This window comes from Peromyscus leucopus, chromosome 1, assembly GCF_004664715.2.
Source record: "Peromyscus leucopus breed LL Stock chromosome 1, UCI_PerLeu_2.1, whole genome shotgun sequence".
Lineage (NCBI taxonomy): Eukaryota > Metazoa > Chordata > Mammalia > Rodentia > Cricetidae > Peromyscus > Peromyscus leucopus.
Window position 1 is genome coordinate 24153389 of NC_051063.1, and position 17071 is coordinate 24170459.

Here is a 17071-nt window from a genome sequence, read left to right on the forward strand (position 1 = left end):
CGATGCTTAATTTTTATTGTCAACTTGACTGGATTTCATGGTGCACTCTGGATATGTCTCTGAGGGAGTTTCCAGGGAGGCATAGCTGAAGGAAGACCTACACTGAATGTATGTGGCACCATCGCACTGGCTGGGGTCCCACAGTGCATAAAAAGGGAGTCAGAAAGAATCCATTGGGAGAGAACCAGCATTCATCTCTTTCTGCTTCCGGATTGGATATAATGTGAACAGCTATTGCTCACTACTATGCCCTTCTATGGTGAGGTATTTTATCCCTTCTAAACTGCAAGCCAAGATAAACACCTCTTTCTTAAGTTGTTTTATCAGTTATTTTTGTCACAACAGCAAAGATAGTGCCTCTGTGTGTCTGTATCTAATAAATACTGAGGACATTAAGACGAGTGCATTTTCCTGGGGTAATTTCCTCCATGTATCATCACAGGTTCTTGCTGGGGAAATTGGGTGACCTTTCTAACTATACAGGGAAGGACCCTCAGAAGTGTGTGCCTGGTTTCCTCGGACTTTGTCCTATGCATTATTTCCCATTGCTGCTTTTGTTTTGTATCCTTTCTCAAATCATGGCCACAAATGTTATTAATGCTGAATCATGTAAGTATTTCTGTGGATCACAGAACTTAGGAACGAAAGTGATATACTGTGAGCCATTTCAGGGTGTTACAAGAATTAAGTGAGATGTTGCCCCTAAATTCAACAGCAAAGAAAGACGTACCTTAGGTACCTAATAAATGCTCTTGGTGCAGTTTGGTTTATTGCAGTTCACAGTATGGCCAGAAGATGGCAGGGATGACCCATAGTATCCTTTGGAACACACTAAATTTAGTTCTCCCAAGTGTTGCTTTTTTGTCTCCTCCTCCTCCTCCTCCTCCTCCTCCATCATCTTTTATAGAAGAAAAGGTTTACTGGGCTTACAGTTTTAGAGGGTGAGTCCATGACCACCCTGGTGGGGAGCATGAGGGCAGGCAGACAGGCTTGACGTGGAAGCAAAAGCTGAGCGCTTTCTTCCTCCTGGGACTTTCTTGGACTCTCATTTACTGGTGTGCTCATCTTCACTCTCCTTCCAAGGTCGAGGGTACAGTCCATCACGGCAGGGAAGTCACAGCAGCAGGAGGCCGAGCTGACTGGTCACGTTACATCAAAGCAGCAGTGTGTCAGCTCTGCCTCAGTGGCTGTGGATGGCTACTGGTGCCTCAGCTTACTGACGGCAGGGTGACAGAGATTGTGTCTTCATGTTGTGTAACTCCTCGGCTTTAAAACAGCTTCACAAATCTGGACAGCCTGATGAAGATCAGAGAATCTGTACACTCAGTTGTTTGTCCATTGCATATCAGTACAATGAAACTGGTGAGCTTCTGGAAGGATGTGATGTGCGTAAACGGAATGCTTTCTTTCAAATGATTCTTTCTTTCTTTCTTTCTTTCTTCTTTCTTTCTTTCTTTCTTTCTTTCTTTCTTTCTTTCTTTCTTTCTTTCTTTCTTTCTTTCTTTCTTTTTGAGAAGGGCTTCTCTGTGTAGTTTTAGTGCCTATCCTGGATATTCTGTAGGCCAGGCTGGCTTTGAACTTACAGAGATCCGCCTGGCTCTGCCTCGTGAGTGCAGAGATTAAAGGTGTGCGCCACCACCGCCTGGCTTAAGGCAAGCACGTTGAACCCTCACTGTGGCTCCCAGAGCCAATATAGAGCTGCCTGTGAGGACAAAAACCTTTCCTTTCTACTGTTCTATGAATCCTTAAACAGAGGAATCAACATGGGTAAGTATCTCTCCATCAGTTCCACTTAGGTGCTTCCATATGTCTGCCACCTTCCATTCAAGAGAGCGATTTCCTTTTGTGAATGACAAGGACTTCCTTTTCTTGTGAATAGAGGGAATGATCAGACAGTGGAAACTAATGTAAAAAGCTCTTGTGGATGTTACAATTTAACATCTTTTTTTTTTTTTTCTCCCGAGACAGGGTTTCTCTGTGTAGCTTTGCGCCTTTCCTGGGACTCACTTGGTATCCCAGGCTGACCTCGAACTCACAGAGATCCGCCTGGCTCTGCCTCCCGAGTGCTGGGATTAAAGGCGTGCGCCACCACCGCCCGGCCCGATGTCACAATTTATCAAGTCATAATAGATTCAACTTAGAACCCTGGATAGGGCTGAAGAGATGATGCAGCTTGTAGATGTTTTCCTCACAAGTGTGAGAAGCTAAGATGCCCAGGTCCCACTCCTTATTGCCATGTGGAAAAAGACAGGTTTGGTGGCATAAGCCTGGAATCTGGGTGATGCTTAGATGGGAGATGAACAGGCAGATCCCCAGAAGCTCCTAGGCCAGCTAACCTGGCCTTTATGGTGGCATTTCCAGGCCAATGAGAGATCCTGTCTCAAACAAAGGATAGAAAACGCTTGAGGAGTGACCGAGGTTGTCTTCTGACCTCCATACATGAGCCATGAGTATTTGTACCTTCCACATGAATGCACACATAGATACACATGTACATTATTATATTATAATAAACAAATAATTGTGGCTGGGAAACCAGAGCTATGATCCTTGCCATCATAATGGCCAATGAACAGAGAGGAACTGAGTCTTTATATTGCCATTTATTCTGAGAGCCTACAACCTGAGAAGGCAGCAGGTTAATACCCAGAACACTGCGTTACATCTCCTCTCTAGAGAGCAGAAATACTCTCAGGTCCTTCTCCCAGTGATCCTAGAGACTGTCAAGTTGGCAGTTAACTACTGTTGTTTTGCTAAGGGACACTTAGCAGATTGTCTTCAAAGCACTATTGTTATCTTATTGATGGAGAAAAATAAATCAGAGAAACTATTTTTGTTTAATTCTCATAAAGAAGTAGACTTGCTCTAATTAGTGGCAGCCTAAGTACTCAATGGGCCATGGCATTTTTCTGAGTATAGAAAGGACGGTGCACTTGTGTGGCATTCTAGAGTCAGGCACATTGCACTGACCTCTCTGTTTCTTCCATTCTTGTTTGCCTGTGACTGTTTGACATGTTTAATACAACCTGTACAGTTCAGTTTTATGTGTCAGAAAGACTTACCATTTTTCTTTTTTATGTCTGCCTGTCTTTCCTATTTTCTTTCTCTCTTCCCTGCCTCTCTCTCTTTCAAGACTGCCCAGGCTGTTTACATAGCACAGGCTGTGCTGGAACTCACTTTGTAGACCAGGCTGGCCTCAAACTCACAGAGATCTGCCTGCCTCTGCCTCCTGAGTGCTGGGATTAAAGGCATGCGCCACCACTGCCCAGCTGTTATCCTTTTTCATTAATACTAGAATTCCTATTTCTAGTCTCCCAACTTGCACCTGTCCAAGTTTCTAGGCTTGGAATCCTGGTCATTCTACTCGAACTCTGTTTTCCTAAGAAGTTCTTCAGCCAAATACATCCCGGTTATGCTTAGCATTTAAATTAGTTTATTGTTCATTTTAATATTTCTCTTTTATTGCTTTTGTGTCATCTTCTGCCCATTTTGGATGGCCAGAATCTTCACTTGTTTCTTCATTGATGTTAATTACTTTATGTTACTTGTCTTGGTCCTTTCTGATGATTTTGTTTGAGTTAGTGCATCTTTCTGGTCCCTTTCTTCCTGCTGTGCTGGCTGAACTCCTTCATATTGATGTAACCAACCGTCTTATTAAATAAGAAACACAGAAACAATGTAAAAGAGAAAGCCGAGAGGTCAGAGCTCAGAGCTAAAATCTCACCCTTCCTCCTGCTGTCCCAGCTTCGCGAAAAAAGACCTACTTCCTGTCGGTTCATTTTTTTATAGTATGTCGTTCTGCCTTCTCATTGGTTGTAAACCCAAACACATGACTGCCTCGTCACTGTCTGAATGTACAGCCCCCTAGGTCTTAAAGGCATATGTCTCCAATGCTGACTGTATCCCTGAACACACAGAGATCTTATGGGATTAAAGGCGTGTACCACTACCGCCACACTCTTGCTATGGTTCTAATAGCTCTGACCCTGAACACACAGATATCTATGGGATTAAAGGCGTGTGCTACCACCGCCACACTCTTGCTATGGCTCTAATAGCTCTGACCCCCAGACAACTTTATTTATTAACATACAATCAAAATAATATTTCAGTACAATTAGATTACCACCACACCTTCACCCTTCTCTTCACAGCAGTGACCTTTGTCTTCCACAGGCGTCACCCTCTGCCTGATGACCTCTGCCAGGTCTTATTCTGTAACCCTCCAGATGAGACAGGACTGACCCTGGACATGGAGACATACAAATGTAAATGAGTTGAATGTATGTTGCCCTTGCCAGAAAGCTCTCATTCTCTCTGTCTCTGTCTCTCTGTCTCTGTCTGTCTGTCTGTCTGTCTGTCTGTCTGTCTCTCAAATGAGAAGCAGGGGCAGGACAAGAGGAATAACTGTCTGAGAGGGCTCATAGATCTGCATAGGATCTCATTGCTGTGGCAACAGGGCAGTTCTTTACTGTCCTCCATTCAAAGCTTCCCTGCACTAGTCACTCCATGTTCAGATCTACGTCACAGGCAGGCATTGTCTCCCTCTTGTGGGACATGTGATCGCTCCCAGTTCATAAGTGCAGGACATAGGAACCCGTGACGTACTTTGGAAGGTGTGGCTGCTATTCATCTTTGCTGAAGAGGTGTGCAGCCTTTTTAGCTTTGCGGTATTCATTAGCAAAAAAACAAGCAAGGAAAAACAGTATAGAGGGAAGCGTAGGAGAATGCGAGATGGAGAGTGTGAGAAGAGCAAACAGTTATAAAGGACACCAGCGACAAGAAGAGCATCTCTCTCTGCTGTCTCTCAGAGCTGAGCCACAGGTATTCCCCACCGGACATCAACATAAATTAAAATCATTCTGAGATCACATCTGCACAAACCACAAGGGACACTCTATGAATTACACAACTGGAAAATGTGCCCCTGTCCTGTCAGGCATGAACATCTGCCACGGTTTTACAAAGCACAGCAGCTTCCCTGTTCACTCTGCTTTTGTCCTAGATAGAATTGAGATACTCAACCACAGAGTGAGCAGCTTTTTACCAGTGCTTGTACAGAATAGAGAATAGACTTCTGCTCTTAAACTTATCCCTAAAGCACCTAGAACAAAGCCAAATCCCACAAAAGTCTTTTGACAATCTGTAGCCAAGAAAGCCCATGGTGCACATCTGTAGCCAAGAAAGTCCATTATGCACAATATCCTTTGTTGGGAACCATGCAGCCTAGTCTCAGATCAGCATATGACTACCTGTCCAACGGGTTTCCTCAGGATAAGGCACCTGTAGAAATGGACTCTCACTTGGCAAGGACCACTAGTCCACGGGACAGCCTAGGAATTTGCAAAATTCCTGCAGTTTGTAGGCTCTTTTCTCTCTCATTATATTGGTGATTATTTGGGCAGTTTTTAGTTTTACTTTGTCAGTCACACATGCAACAGTTCTAATTTCCCTGGAAATTCTGCTTTCTCCTAAGATTCAACAGGGGGCTAATGCTTCTCAAATCTCTTATCTGGAATTACTACCTACAACTCCTAATCCTGGGAACTTTTCTAATTCAATAGAGACAGTTAGGTACACATGAGAAAATGACACTTGGAACATTAACCATGTCTCACAGTTCTGGAAAGGAGAGCAGGGCATGCATACACAGAGTAGGGGAAAAAACCCTCAGGGATACACATGGTGCCAGCTGTTGAGAGTAAGTGCCCTGGACTCCAAGCATAGAATCATTGGTAGGATCTGGCATGCTGCAAGAGGAAAAATACAATGCAAAATGTGAGATGGATAGATCCATCTTTACTGTACATAGGAGCTTATATTGGCGGAAGAAATATGGATGGGAAACGAGTGATTTGTCAAAGTCTGCCTTTTACAGAGAGATTGAGGCATGGGACCCTCTTGTAGAAAAGGGAACTGTATAAGAATGTATTTTACAGACAAGAAAGGATTGTCTAAGTTTGAATATTGTCCTTAAAGCATTGTGTCCATGTCTATTACATTTTAACTTTGTAATCACAGTAGCTGCCAGCTGACGTAAGTGCTGCAGAGCAGGATGTGTCTGGCTGGGTATTTAGTTAAGTCTGCAAAATGCTGGACTCTATGTGTAGACTAAGGTTATGCAGGGGGTGGGAAGGTGTATTTGGGGAAGCATAAAGGGGACCAATGGGGGTTTTCATAAGGATCATGATGTTTTTCTTAAATTGTGTTGTATTTCTTAAAGTTAAAAATAGAAGCCAATAATAAAGCTGTTCATGTAACCTTGGTAAGAAAAGCTCCGTTTAAGTATAAATAAAGATGGCTTGAGCTATTAGGGGCCACTTGAGTGCAATCCACTTGATGGTCAGAGGTTTTCCTTGCACTGACACTCCTTCCCCACCTCAGGACCTGAACCCGAGTCAGGGCTGGACCCTGGCAACCCTTGCTATCTTAAGTAGGGTAAAGAACTAAAAACCAAAATTAAATTGCTTATTAAACTTTGAGTATATGTGTGTTCTTAATGGTTTTTGCTTGGAAGAGACAACCCTGTAGAAAAGAGAATGAAGCTCGAAATCTTGTTTTTTTTCTTCCTTAGATGCAAAACCAGAACTTCAGCCAGAATATATGGTTGGTCTAAACTCTCAGGCATGAGTTAAAACCAAGTCTTCTGATCCCAAAGGCTTTTCCGATGGTCCCTTCAGGTCCCCTGCTTCTGAGGTGAGAACACCACTGAGCAGTCATCCTGGAGAAGGCAAAGACCCCATCTTCATAGGCTGTCACTGTAAATGCGCTGTATGCTGTGAGTAGGGACCCAACAAAGGCACAGACTACCCCACAGCCAAGGTGGCACTGTCCTCTTACACAGAAGAGGGGACCGAGTATATAAGGCAGGAGAACCTGGCCAGGAAGTGTCAGAGCTGGGAATCCACCTTAGCAAGGAGACGATGAGCAGGTAGTTTTCATGGAAGGTAGAGAGACCATTATCTTGTTAGCCTGTTGGGGTGAGGTGGATTTCGGGTAGGGTCACCAGAGTGGAAGCAGCGTCAGAAAGGCCCAGAGATCCAGAACAAATGCATGCCTTGTCTGTGTGGAAGCAGGTGACAATGGACACGGACAAGGAACTCTTGTAGCACAACAGCCTTATGAAAGCCTGGAGGGGAAGCTGTTCACATGAACAGCACTTGGTTGCTCTGTGCTTAGCTGGCATCTTGACAGCCCATCCAGATGTCTTTCCCCTTCACAGCCTATTTCCGGGAATGGCAGGGTCAGGGTCTGAAAGGCAGTTTTCTGACCTCGGAACTAAGTACACAAAAGCAAAAAAAAAAAAAAAAAAAACAGACACTGTGATCAAAGACAGCACTTCAGTGTGACCTGGTTTGGACTATTGATCTTACCTTTTGCCACTGAACCAGCGTCGGGGGTGGGGGGGGGCAAGCTCTGGCTTCAAATAACAAGAGACGTAAGAACACCTAAGAGACACAAGCCAAGCTGCTTCCAGTCTTTTCTATGCCCTGAAGCAATAGGCATTTGCTTTAGCCGTGCGGCTGAATACCACCCTAAACAGTTTTACACTCACGGGGATACATCTGCAGGAGTTAAGGAAACTAGGTCCTTCGTAAGCCTGATACTGGTTGGAAGGGACCTGGAAGGGCATCTCAACCATATTTATTCTGGTGTTTGGTGGCCTCCACCACACCACCCGCAGTCTCTGTGTGAAACTCTCATAGTGGGTTCCCTCAATACTCCTGGCTAATATGGCTTTTTCATGGCAGCTGCTGTGTTTAGATCTGGAATGCCTCCAAAGGTCCTTGTGTTAAAGACTGAGGGTCCAGCCTGGGGCAATATTGGCAGGTACTGAAACCATTAAGATACGGAGACTGGTAAGCAGTTTTAGGTAACTGAATAATACTCCTAACTAGATTGTGGGAAGCTGGTCTTTTCCCTCATCTTCTCATTTTCCGGCTGTAAGATAGATAAGCTGTCTTCTGCTTTTAGTTCCCACCACTTGACACTGACTCATCACAGGCACAGAAGCCAGAGGAAAAACTGACCATAAAGTCAAAGTGAATTTTTTCCTCTTTATAAGTCAGTCATCTCAGGTATTTTATTAGAGTAGTGAAAAACGGGCGGACACAGAAAAAACAGCTCTTTGGAAATGTAGTTCAGGGGCCAGTGGGATGGCTCAGTGAGTAAAGGTACCTGCAGCCAGACTTGACGACCTGAGTGTGAGTCCCACAGCCCATATGGGGGAAGAAGAGACTGCTACAAACTGCCCTGTATCTTCTGACTTCTATATGTGTATCATAGCATGCACATGTGCCCACACACACATGCACACAACATACACAAATAAATAAATAAATGTAAAAGAGAAATGTAGTTCAGAACTTACTGAATTGTACTTCTTAAATGTATTGTGCCATTTCTACTATTCTGTCCCAACAAACCAACAAAGCAAGACTATTTGCTCACAAGATATTCACTGTCTTCTCCTTCTAACACCACAGAATAATTATTGCATGATTCCAGCTACATGCTCCATCTGAAATATTTAACTTCTTAGAGACAGAAAGTAGAATCACAGTTATCAGTGGTGCTAAAGAGGGGAGTGTTGGGTCGTTATTGTTTAATGTGTAGAGTTTCAGTTTGGGATGAGAAATATTGTTGGAGATGGGTTCTGGCAACCTCATAAACAGCATAAATGTTCTTACTGTCTCACGCAGTTAATAATGGTCAAATGATATGTTGTATACATTTTACCACAATAAAAATGACTATAATATAATGTATTGTAATCAATACAAACAAACACAGCCTAAGGTAAGGGGATCAGGTAGAACTATTTTAGATAAGATCACAGTAAATTTCTTCTAGACAAGAATCCTTTAATAGAAGAGAAAGAGCCAGAGAGAAGAGCACTAAAGAGGGAGGATACCCCAGTTAGAAGACAGTAGTGTGGAGTCTAGAAGTGTTCTTCACTTATTGACAGCAACAAAAATGTCCAATGTCCTTTATACTGTACGCATGTGCATGTGTATATAGTGGGCTTGCACACAGTGTATGCATGTGTGTGTGTGTGTGTGTGTGTGTGTGTGTGTGTGTGTGTGTATACAATGGGTGTGCACAGAGCATGTGTATGCTTGGGTATGTGTGTATTTCTGTATTGGAAGCAAGGAAACTGGCAGGACTAACCACTTCAATCTACACATTATGGTAACTCAGTCATGAGAATTAACAAAATGGATGTCAATGGAAGGGGCAAAGGGGCTGCATTAAGGCAGACAGCCATGTCGCACTCATTGGAGGCCTCTGGGAAATCCTCCCAAGGAGCATACAGTACAGTCCTAAAGAGAGTTGTTTATTAATCTGGGGTTGAAGGTCAGCTGGGATTATCCCTATTTATCAGGGTTGGCTCCTCCCTCACTTTGAGGCATCTGCCGTATTTCCAGGTTGAGTGGTGGCTTCCTTGCCACTGAATCCTTGCTGTGCCAAAGCCCTGCAAGTCATTTCTGGTGAGTGGGTTTGGGTTCCTATATCCACAGTCTAGGGATTTGTTCATCTCCGGAGGCCTGAGGTAAGAGGCAGGTCAGGCAGAAATCATGTTGGTGGCAGTACTTTCTCTGCTTGCTGGGATGTGAGTTTTCTCAATTATGTTGGCAAAGAAGATGTTACAAAGGGAGTGCCCTGGGATCTGAGACCTATAGGATGGGGATGTTGTGGTTTCCTAGTGAGGAAGAGCTGGGAGAAAGTCTTGAAGGACAGATGTGGTGTTGAGAGAGGGATTCTAGGCAAGTTTGTCTAATTGTCAGCAGTTTTGGTACACAGAATCTAGGAAGTAGAGAGGAAGTCTACTGGAGAGAAATTTATGGAGAAAATGCTTTCCCAGAAACCCTGTCTTGCTGTATGGAAATGAACTGCCAAGAAGTGCACTCAAGCTCCTTCTGGGCTGGGCTAGCAGACTTACTACAGGATTGGGGTCTGGCCCTGTCTCTTCTTATCACTAGTTTATTGTTGTAAACTGGGGAAAGGGTAATTAACTGTTCTTGGGGAGAGTTGGGGGAGTCTGTTGGAGTCCAGCTCTGACCTGTGGAAGGGTTCTTTGGGGAAGGAGAGAGGAATGAGGAAGTGTTAGATAGAAATACAGGAGGAGACGACAAGAAAGACACAGGATAACTTTGGGAGGGCCCTGGGTCAATACCCAGCTGCCTCAAGGTTTATTCCAAAGGGCTTTTTATACAATGTCAAGGGGCAAGGCAAAAGATCTCCCCCTTTAAAGATCAAAGCACATTATACAGCCAAGTGTAAACCCTTCAAAACACCTGGTAAACATGCCCATGGCCAAATCATCCCATTATGCAGCACTGCTGGGTAAAGCAAGCTCAGATTCTTTGACCCTGAGTAAGGTCTCACTAGAGAGCCTCTGTGGGCCCCCATAGAAAGTCATCCGTTCTAGTATAAAAATAGGATTTGGGCTGCAGGTGGTGTCCAAGGGTAGGTAGGCACTCACAATCTGTCTACCTGGGCCCTAGTGACCTCCCTCAGTAGGGCCGTCACTGCATGTTATGCTGTTAGGCCTATTTTTGTTAAAATACCAACTGCATAGTATCATAGGGAGTGCTTGCTTTTCAAAATACCCAAGTATGGACACTAGGAGTGAGTAATTCATCTGTACAATGTCTGTCCCCAACTTATAAGACAGAGGTCAGGTTGGTAATATATGTGCTGATTAACTGAAAAGGATGAGATAATCTTTCATGATTTTCTCCACACCAAGGGGAGGACCATGTTCCTGTTTCCATCTTTCCTTCTCCTGGGTGTGGTAACAGCATCTTATGCAGAGCCTGTAACTGAAGGTGTTCAAAGCTCCTGCCCTGTGATTGCCTGTAGTTCTCCATGCCTGAATGGCTTCCCAGGCAAGGATGGACGGGATGGTGCCAAGGGAGAGAAGGGAGAACCAGGTGTGGATTGAACTGTTTTCTTTGCTCTTAAAAATAGTTTTGATTATGTATGGTGTGTGTGTGTGTGTGTGTGTGTGTGTGTGTGTGTGTGTGTGTGTGTCCATGTTCGTGCACTCCTTTGAGTGCAGGTTACTTTGGAGACTAAAGACATACAGTATCCTCCTGGAGCTGGAGTTACAGGCAGTTGTGATCTACACAGCATGGATGCTGGGAACTGAACTCAGGTCCTCTGCAGTAGCATTACATGCTCTTAACCACTGAGCCATCTCTCCAGTCCCTTTCTGTGACTTTACATTCCAGAGGAAACTGATTAGAGATGCATGAAAAGTAAAGTCTTATTAGGCATACTGTACTTTCATCAGCAGCATACTGTAATTCCAAACACACAAAGCTCCAGTTCTCTGGCATTCTGGACTACCACACAGAGTGTGTGATGGTTGTCTTGCCTGTCCTGGAAAGTGGACCTCATGTCAATCTGTCTCATGGAACACAGGACACTTACCTCACCACAGGAAATAAAGCACCAAGCCTTTGGAAAAAGAGCAAAAGCATAAATATTGACCCAAGTTTTGTTTGTCTTCCTACAGGTCAAGGGCTCAGAGGCTTGCAGGGCCCTCCTGGAAAGGTAGGACCAGAAGGATCCCCAGGGACTCCTGGGCCAAAGGGAGCAGTGGGGCCGAAAGGAGACCGTGGAGAGCGTGGGGGTAAGGAGATCATTTCAGAACATCTAGGATGACGACATTCAGGGTTCTGGAGGCTAGAATACCGGTGGGGTGTGGTGTTTCTTGATGCTGCAAGGGTAGATGTCCAGCTCTGCTTCCTGATCAAGTTCCCTTATCATTGGCTGGTTAATTACAGCCTCAGGGAGTTTCTATCAGTGACTAAGTATATATTTGCAGATCTTTCAGGAAATCCTATTTTCAGGCACTCTGTAAGGTATGGAAGTCCAGATTCTCTTTTTGCTCAGACTCCTACAGCTGGGTCTCTGACTTCAAGGAGAAAATACTGTATCTAAGTGTGGGTTTATTATGTCTGTTTTACTTAAAGTGCATTGACAGGCATGTGGACTGTATTTCACTTCTAAGAAACCAATCCAAAACTCAGTAGGTTAAACTACAGCCATTTACTTAAACAGAACCTCATGGGTCAGTCACAGGAGGTCTGATTTCAGTTGGGCTTGCACTTATGCCTGTGGTTTACTGATGGCCAATGGTCTCGCCCACACTCTGGCTTCCGTTTGGGTGTCAGCTGCTGTGATAAGCGCCAGTGAACCACAGCATTTTTATCACACCATAGGCTATCCAGGGCTTGGCCAGGTAGCGGTGAATATACAATTCCTAAGACAGTAGCTTCAAGGCTTTGTGGGGTTTGGAACACATCCACAGCGACTTTCGCCATGTTCATAAAGGACACAGTCCAGCCTAGAATCAAGGAGTGTGAGAAAAGACTACATTTCTTTTCTTTTCTTTTCTTTTCTTTTCTTTTCTTTTCTTTTCTTTTCTTTTCTTTTCTTTTCTTTTCTTTTCTTCTCTTCTCTTCTCTTCTCTTCTCTTCTCTTCTCTTCTCTTCTCTTCTCTTCTCTTCTCTTCTCTTCCCTTCTCTTCTCTTTGAGACAGGGTTTCTCTGTGCAGTTTTGGAGCCTGTCCTGGAACTCGATCTGTAGACCAGGCTGGCTTCGAACTCACAGAGATCCACCTGCCTCTGCCTCCCAAGTGCTGGGTTTAAAGGCGTGCGCCATCACTGCCTGGCAAGACTGCATTTCTTTTTTTTTTTATTTTATAATTTAATTTAATTTTACATATCAGCCATGGATTCCCTTGTCCTCCCCCTTCCCCCTCCCCTCCCCACAGCCCACACCCCATTCCCATCTCCTCCAGGGCAAAGACTCCCCTGGGGATGGAGTTCATTTCTTAATGAGAGAAGCTGAGACCATGTTACAGCTACCGAGTCCACAGGAAGTAGCACATGCTCTTCCCGTTTGAATAATGAGGAACTCAGAGAGAATATTGCTGATTTCATGCATGACAAATTTCAGTAAAAACCAAAACAGAACCGGAATCAAGGTGGTGGTTTGGTAGGTAGAGTGCTTGGGTTTGATCTTTCAGCAGCCACATGAGAAAGATGGGTACAGCGGTGCTAGTCTATTATCCTATCACTGTGGAGGCAGAGGCGCCCACACTAACGCACGCCCATGGACATGCATGCACGCGCGCACACGCACGCGCGCGCGCACACACACACACACACACACCAACCACCAAAACAGCAAACACTCCCACCTCCACCAACAAAACAACTGAAGGGCAACCACAACAACAACAAAAATTTCTATAGTGACAAAATCTCTCTAGTGGTTTCAATCAATAATAACTTCTTCAGAGATTTGTTTTAGCCATAATAGAACAGTTTGTTTGGAAAAGAGTCAAGTACTCATTTGTGGATTGTTATCAAGCAATGTAATCAGTGAGTACATTAGTGTGCTAGTGAAATATATATGTACATGAAATACCTTTGTGTAGATGACTAGAATTTCATTTGATTAGTTGATCAATTTATTTATTTTTGAGATAGGGTTTCACTCTGCATCCCTGGCTGGCCTGGAACTCACTTACACACACCAGGCAGCCTTGAACTTGTAGAGATTCACTTGCCTCTGCCTGAAAGGCATTTGTCATCACTCCTGGTTCTGACTAGAATTTTTAGGATAAAAGCCTGGGCTTTGGCGGCTCCAAAACGCTAGGATTGGCCACATATTACCATAAACACAGGAGTATTTGAGAGAGTAGCAACTGAAGGGGTCCCTAGTTCTCAGTCTGTCTTCAGTTTAAATGTAGGAGCAAACAGACTAGGTGACAGAAAGGACACACAATTGAGCAGTCCTGCCCAAGGTGTGTTTTCATTGATGACTGTCCCCAGTTCTGGTTCAGAGAGGCAGTCTAAAGGAGTCCTTCTTGCCATTGTCACTTGAGGGGGCCAGTCTGATCCTCCAAGGGGATCATTTCTGCTCTGTAGTTTTGTCTTGCCCTCATGGGTATCTGCCTTATCTTGGGAGGTGGTCTGCCCTGTGAGAATTTGATCATCCTGGAATCTGATGAGGACATCCTTGCACTTGTAGGTTAAAAAGACAGTGTGTGACCCCCAACCTGCTGACGGTGCAGAGGTGAGGAGGAGGTCCAAAGGAGAGAAGGCGGGGATGACAGGTGTGCTTTCTCCCTTTGTATGCCTTGTAGTTCTAAGCAAGCAGTCATGCCTTGCTTAGCAAAAGTAGCTACCAAGTGCCTGTTTGAGATAAAGCATCAGGAATAGATTGATGTTTTAGGCTGGGTAAAAACAGATCTTTTTCCTTTAATGTATATCAATGTTAAAAAATAAGCAAACCTTATTTAGTTTCTTTTTTTTTAATCTGAAAAAGATACCACACTCCCTAACATGCACAGTTTGCATCCTCATCCTAACAGTACTTTTCACTGTTTACTTTTCTAGAATGTGATACCAGCAAAATCGATGCAGAAATCGCAGCTCTACAAGCAGAGCTGAGAGGCATTAAGAGGTGTAAGTATCCTTCCTCTCTTGTTCAGGCAACTTAAAGTTTGGGGGTGGCAGAAGGCAGAGAACATTCACTGCATGCATATGATTTTCTCGGACCTGAAAAAATCACTCATATTCCGATCTCCTGATATCCTCCTGACAATCATTCGGGAGAAACAGAAGCAAATGGGAATTAAATTACTTACTCAAACTCACGGAGCTCAGTGGTACAACCAGTTTATAAAGTGCAGTGAGTCTGACTCTGGGACCACAGTCCTGTAGGGCCAGATCTTTGCTCACCAAAAATGGGATGTGGGCCACTTTGTAATCCTGGGATCTAGACCAGGCAATGGAGCCAATCATGTTTCTCCAAGTTGTGGCCAGATATTCCCAGACACTTTTGTTTAATTGTAAGCTAGCAGTATGGTAGAATTCAGAATTCTAGATTACATGTGCTCCACAATGCAGATCGAAACATACAAAAGCTTTGTGTCAAATGGGGCCTGGGTTGGGAGGAGAAGACTGGAGGGGCGGGAGGAGGGAAAAAGGGGATCTGTGATTGGTAGGTAAAATGAATAGAAATTTTTTTTTAATTAAAAAAAGACTGTAAGGAAAATAAGATAATAGTTAAACTCAAATTTTAGCTAAACGAAGTGTGTTTTGATTTGTGTAAGCATTTCATAAGGGGTCTCATGAAGGAAGACATTCATTGTGGTATACGCCACCAGAGAAACTGCAGTATACACCATTCAATTTGAATTTTACACCATGAGTGGTCTAGAAGATAAGCTGGTGTCACCCACGTTTTTATATTTTAGGGGTGCTCTTCTCTACGAGTGAACGAGTTGGAAAGAAGTACTTTGTGAACACTGGCAGAAAAACGAGCTTTAATGAAGTGAAGGCTCTGTGCTCCCAGTTCCAGGCCTCTGTGGCCACTCCCAGGAACGCCGAGGAAAATTTGGCCATGCAGAAGGTGGCTAAAGAGATTGCCTACATAGGCTTGACAGACGAGAGGACTGAAAACCAGTTCTTGGACTTGAAAGGAAACAGACTGCAGTACACTAACTGGAATGATGGTGAACCCAACAACACGGGGGATGACGAAGACTGTGCGGTGCTCCTGTTAAATAGCAAATGGAATGATGTCCGCTGCTCGGACTCCTTTTTGGCAGTCTGTGAGTTCTTGGACTGAGGGTGTTTGTGTCTTAGTCCTCCTTGATGCCTTATTGTGCCCCATAAGTCCACAATTTGTTCTGAAATATAAACAAGGTAAAAATATAAACAATTAAGCATTAGTTGCCCAATTAAACTATACTGCTTTTTTTTTTTTTTGGAATAGTATTTCCTTGTGAAGATGTAAAAATAAAATGAGTTTGGCTTCTTCGTTTATGACAAACACGCGTGCTCTGCCGAGTTCTCTTTTCTCTTTGGGTAGAAGGCTTCCAGGATGTGACATCACTCTAGCTAATTCCGTAGTTTCTCAGCCCAGTCTCAGTTATTAAAAAGGCCTACTTAGAGCTTTATTTCAGAGATTTACCTCCTTCCCAATGGGACATTAAACTAGGTACAGAATGTAAGTCTCAAGTGAACAGATTAATGAATTCTCTCTCTCTAACACACATAATATCCATCCATCAATATATCATCTATCTATCTATCTATCTATCTATCTATCTATCTATCTATCTATCTATTTATCTATCTATCTATTATCTATCTATCTATCTATCTATCTATCTATCTATCTATCTATCTTCCTACCTATCTACTTATCTAATAACATCTTGTAGGTAGAGGTATAGACACTTCCTTGACCCTAGAAACCCCTTAATTACTTCTCCTAGATACTGTTCCCAAAGGTAAGTGTGATTTTGATCTGCATCGTAACAGATTGATTTTATCTGTTTGTAAAATTCATAGAGACAGAATCATACTGTATGCACTGTTTCATGTCTTATGCTTACTTCATTCAGAATTAAGCATCTGATATTCATTCATATTGTCCCAGACAGCAGCAGTTTATTCCTCCCATTGCTGTACAGAACTCTCTTATATTAAAACATCATGATTTACCTTTTTATTCTTAATAGACACAGTTGACTTGCTTTCATTTTTAGTCATTAAGAAAAAACTCTTGGGCCTGGAAAGTTGGCTCCACTGTTAGGAGCAGGTATTGCTTGTGCTGAGGACCCAAGTTAAGGTCCCAGCACTGTTATCAGACAGTTCACAAAGTCCTGTACCTCTAGCTACAGGGGATCTGACACCCTCTTCCAAACACCATGGACACATGCATTCATGAGTGCATGCCAACACATACACACATAGTTAAACATAATAAAGATAAGTCTCTGAAAAGAAGAAGCCTCATGACCCTTCTTTTGGTAGAAGTGTGCACTTACTTGGTGGTTGGTTGTCAGTGGTAGGAAAAGCAGGCATTTAGATTTAATTAAAGGGAGCCACACTCCCATCAACAATGTATGTCAGTTGTAGACGTTCTACATCTCAGGAACAGGTTGTACTTTGGTTCTTTGGATTTTGGCCATTCTTGTAGGTATAAAGTGATGTTGCCGTGTTTTTATCTTGTTTCCCCAGTGTGTTATAATGAT

The 17071-nt window shown here is 43.5% G+C and overlaps 1 protein-coding gene across 1 annotated transcript; it reads left to right on the forward strand.

Annotated features, from left to right (window-relative positions):
- Positions 1-9398: 9398 nt before the first annotated feature.
- Mbl2 (mannose binding lectin 2) lies at positions 9399-16051 on the forward strand. The gene is made up of 5 exons (XM_028895200.2): positions 9399-9491; positions 10754-10937; positions 11525-11641; positions 14421-14489; positions 15284-16051. Exons 2-5 carry the CDS (start codon positions 10763-10765, stop codon positions 15655-15657), a joined length of 735 nt encoding a protein of 244 aa, XP_028751033.1. The 5' UTR covers positions 9399-9491; positions 10754-10762; the 3' UTR covers positions 15658-16051.
- The last annotated feature ends 1020 nt before the right edge of the window (positions 16052-17071 follow it).

Excerpts from the sequence above, each read along its gene's own strand:
- Mbl2 (XM_028895200.2), top strand. The coding sequence starts at position 10,763 with ATGTTCCTGTTTCCATCTTTCCTTCTCCTGGGTGTGGTAACAGCATCT. Across the intron at positions 10,938-11,524 it reads GGGAGAGAAGGGAGAACCAG|GTCAAGGGCTCAGAGGCTTG; the intron begins GTGTGGATTGAA and ends GTCTTCCTACAG. Across the intron at positions 14,490-15,283 it reads GCTGAGAGGCATTAAGAGGT|GGGTGCTCTTCTCTACGAGT; the intron begins GTAAGTATCCTT and ends TTTATATTTTAG.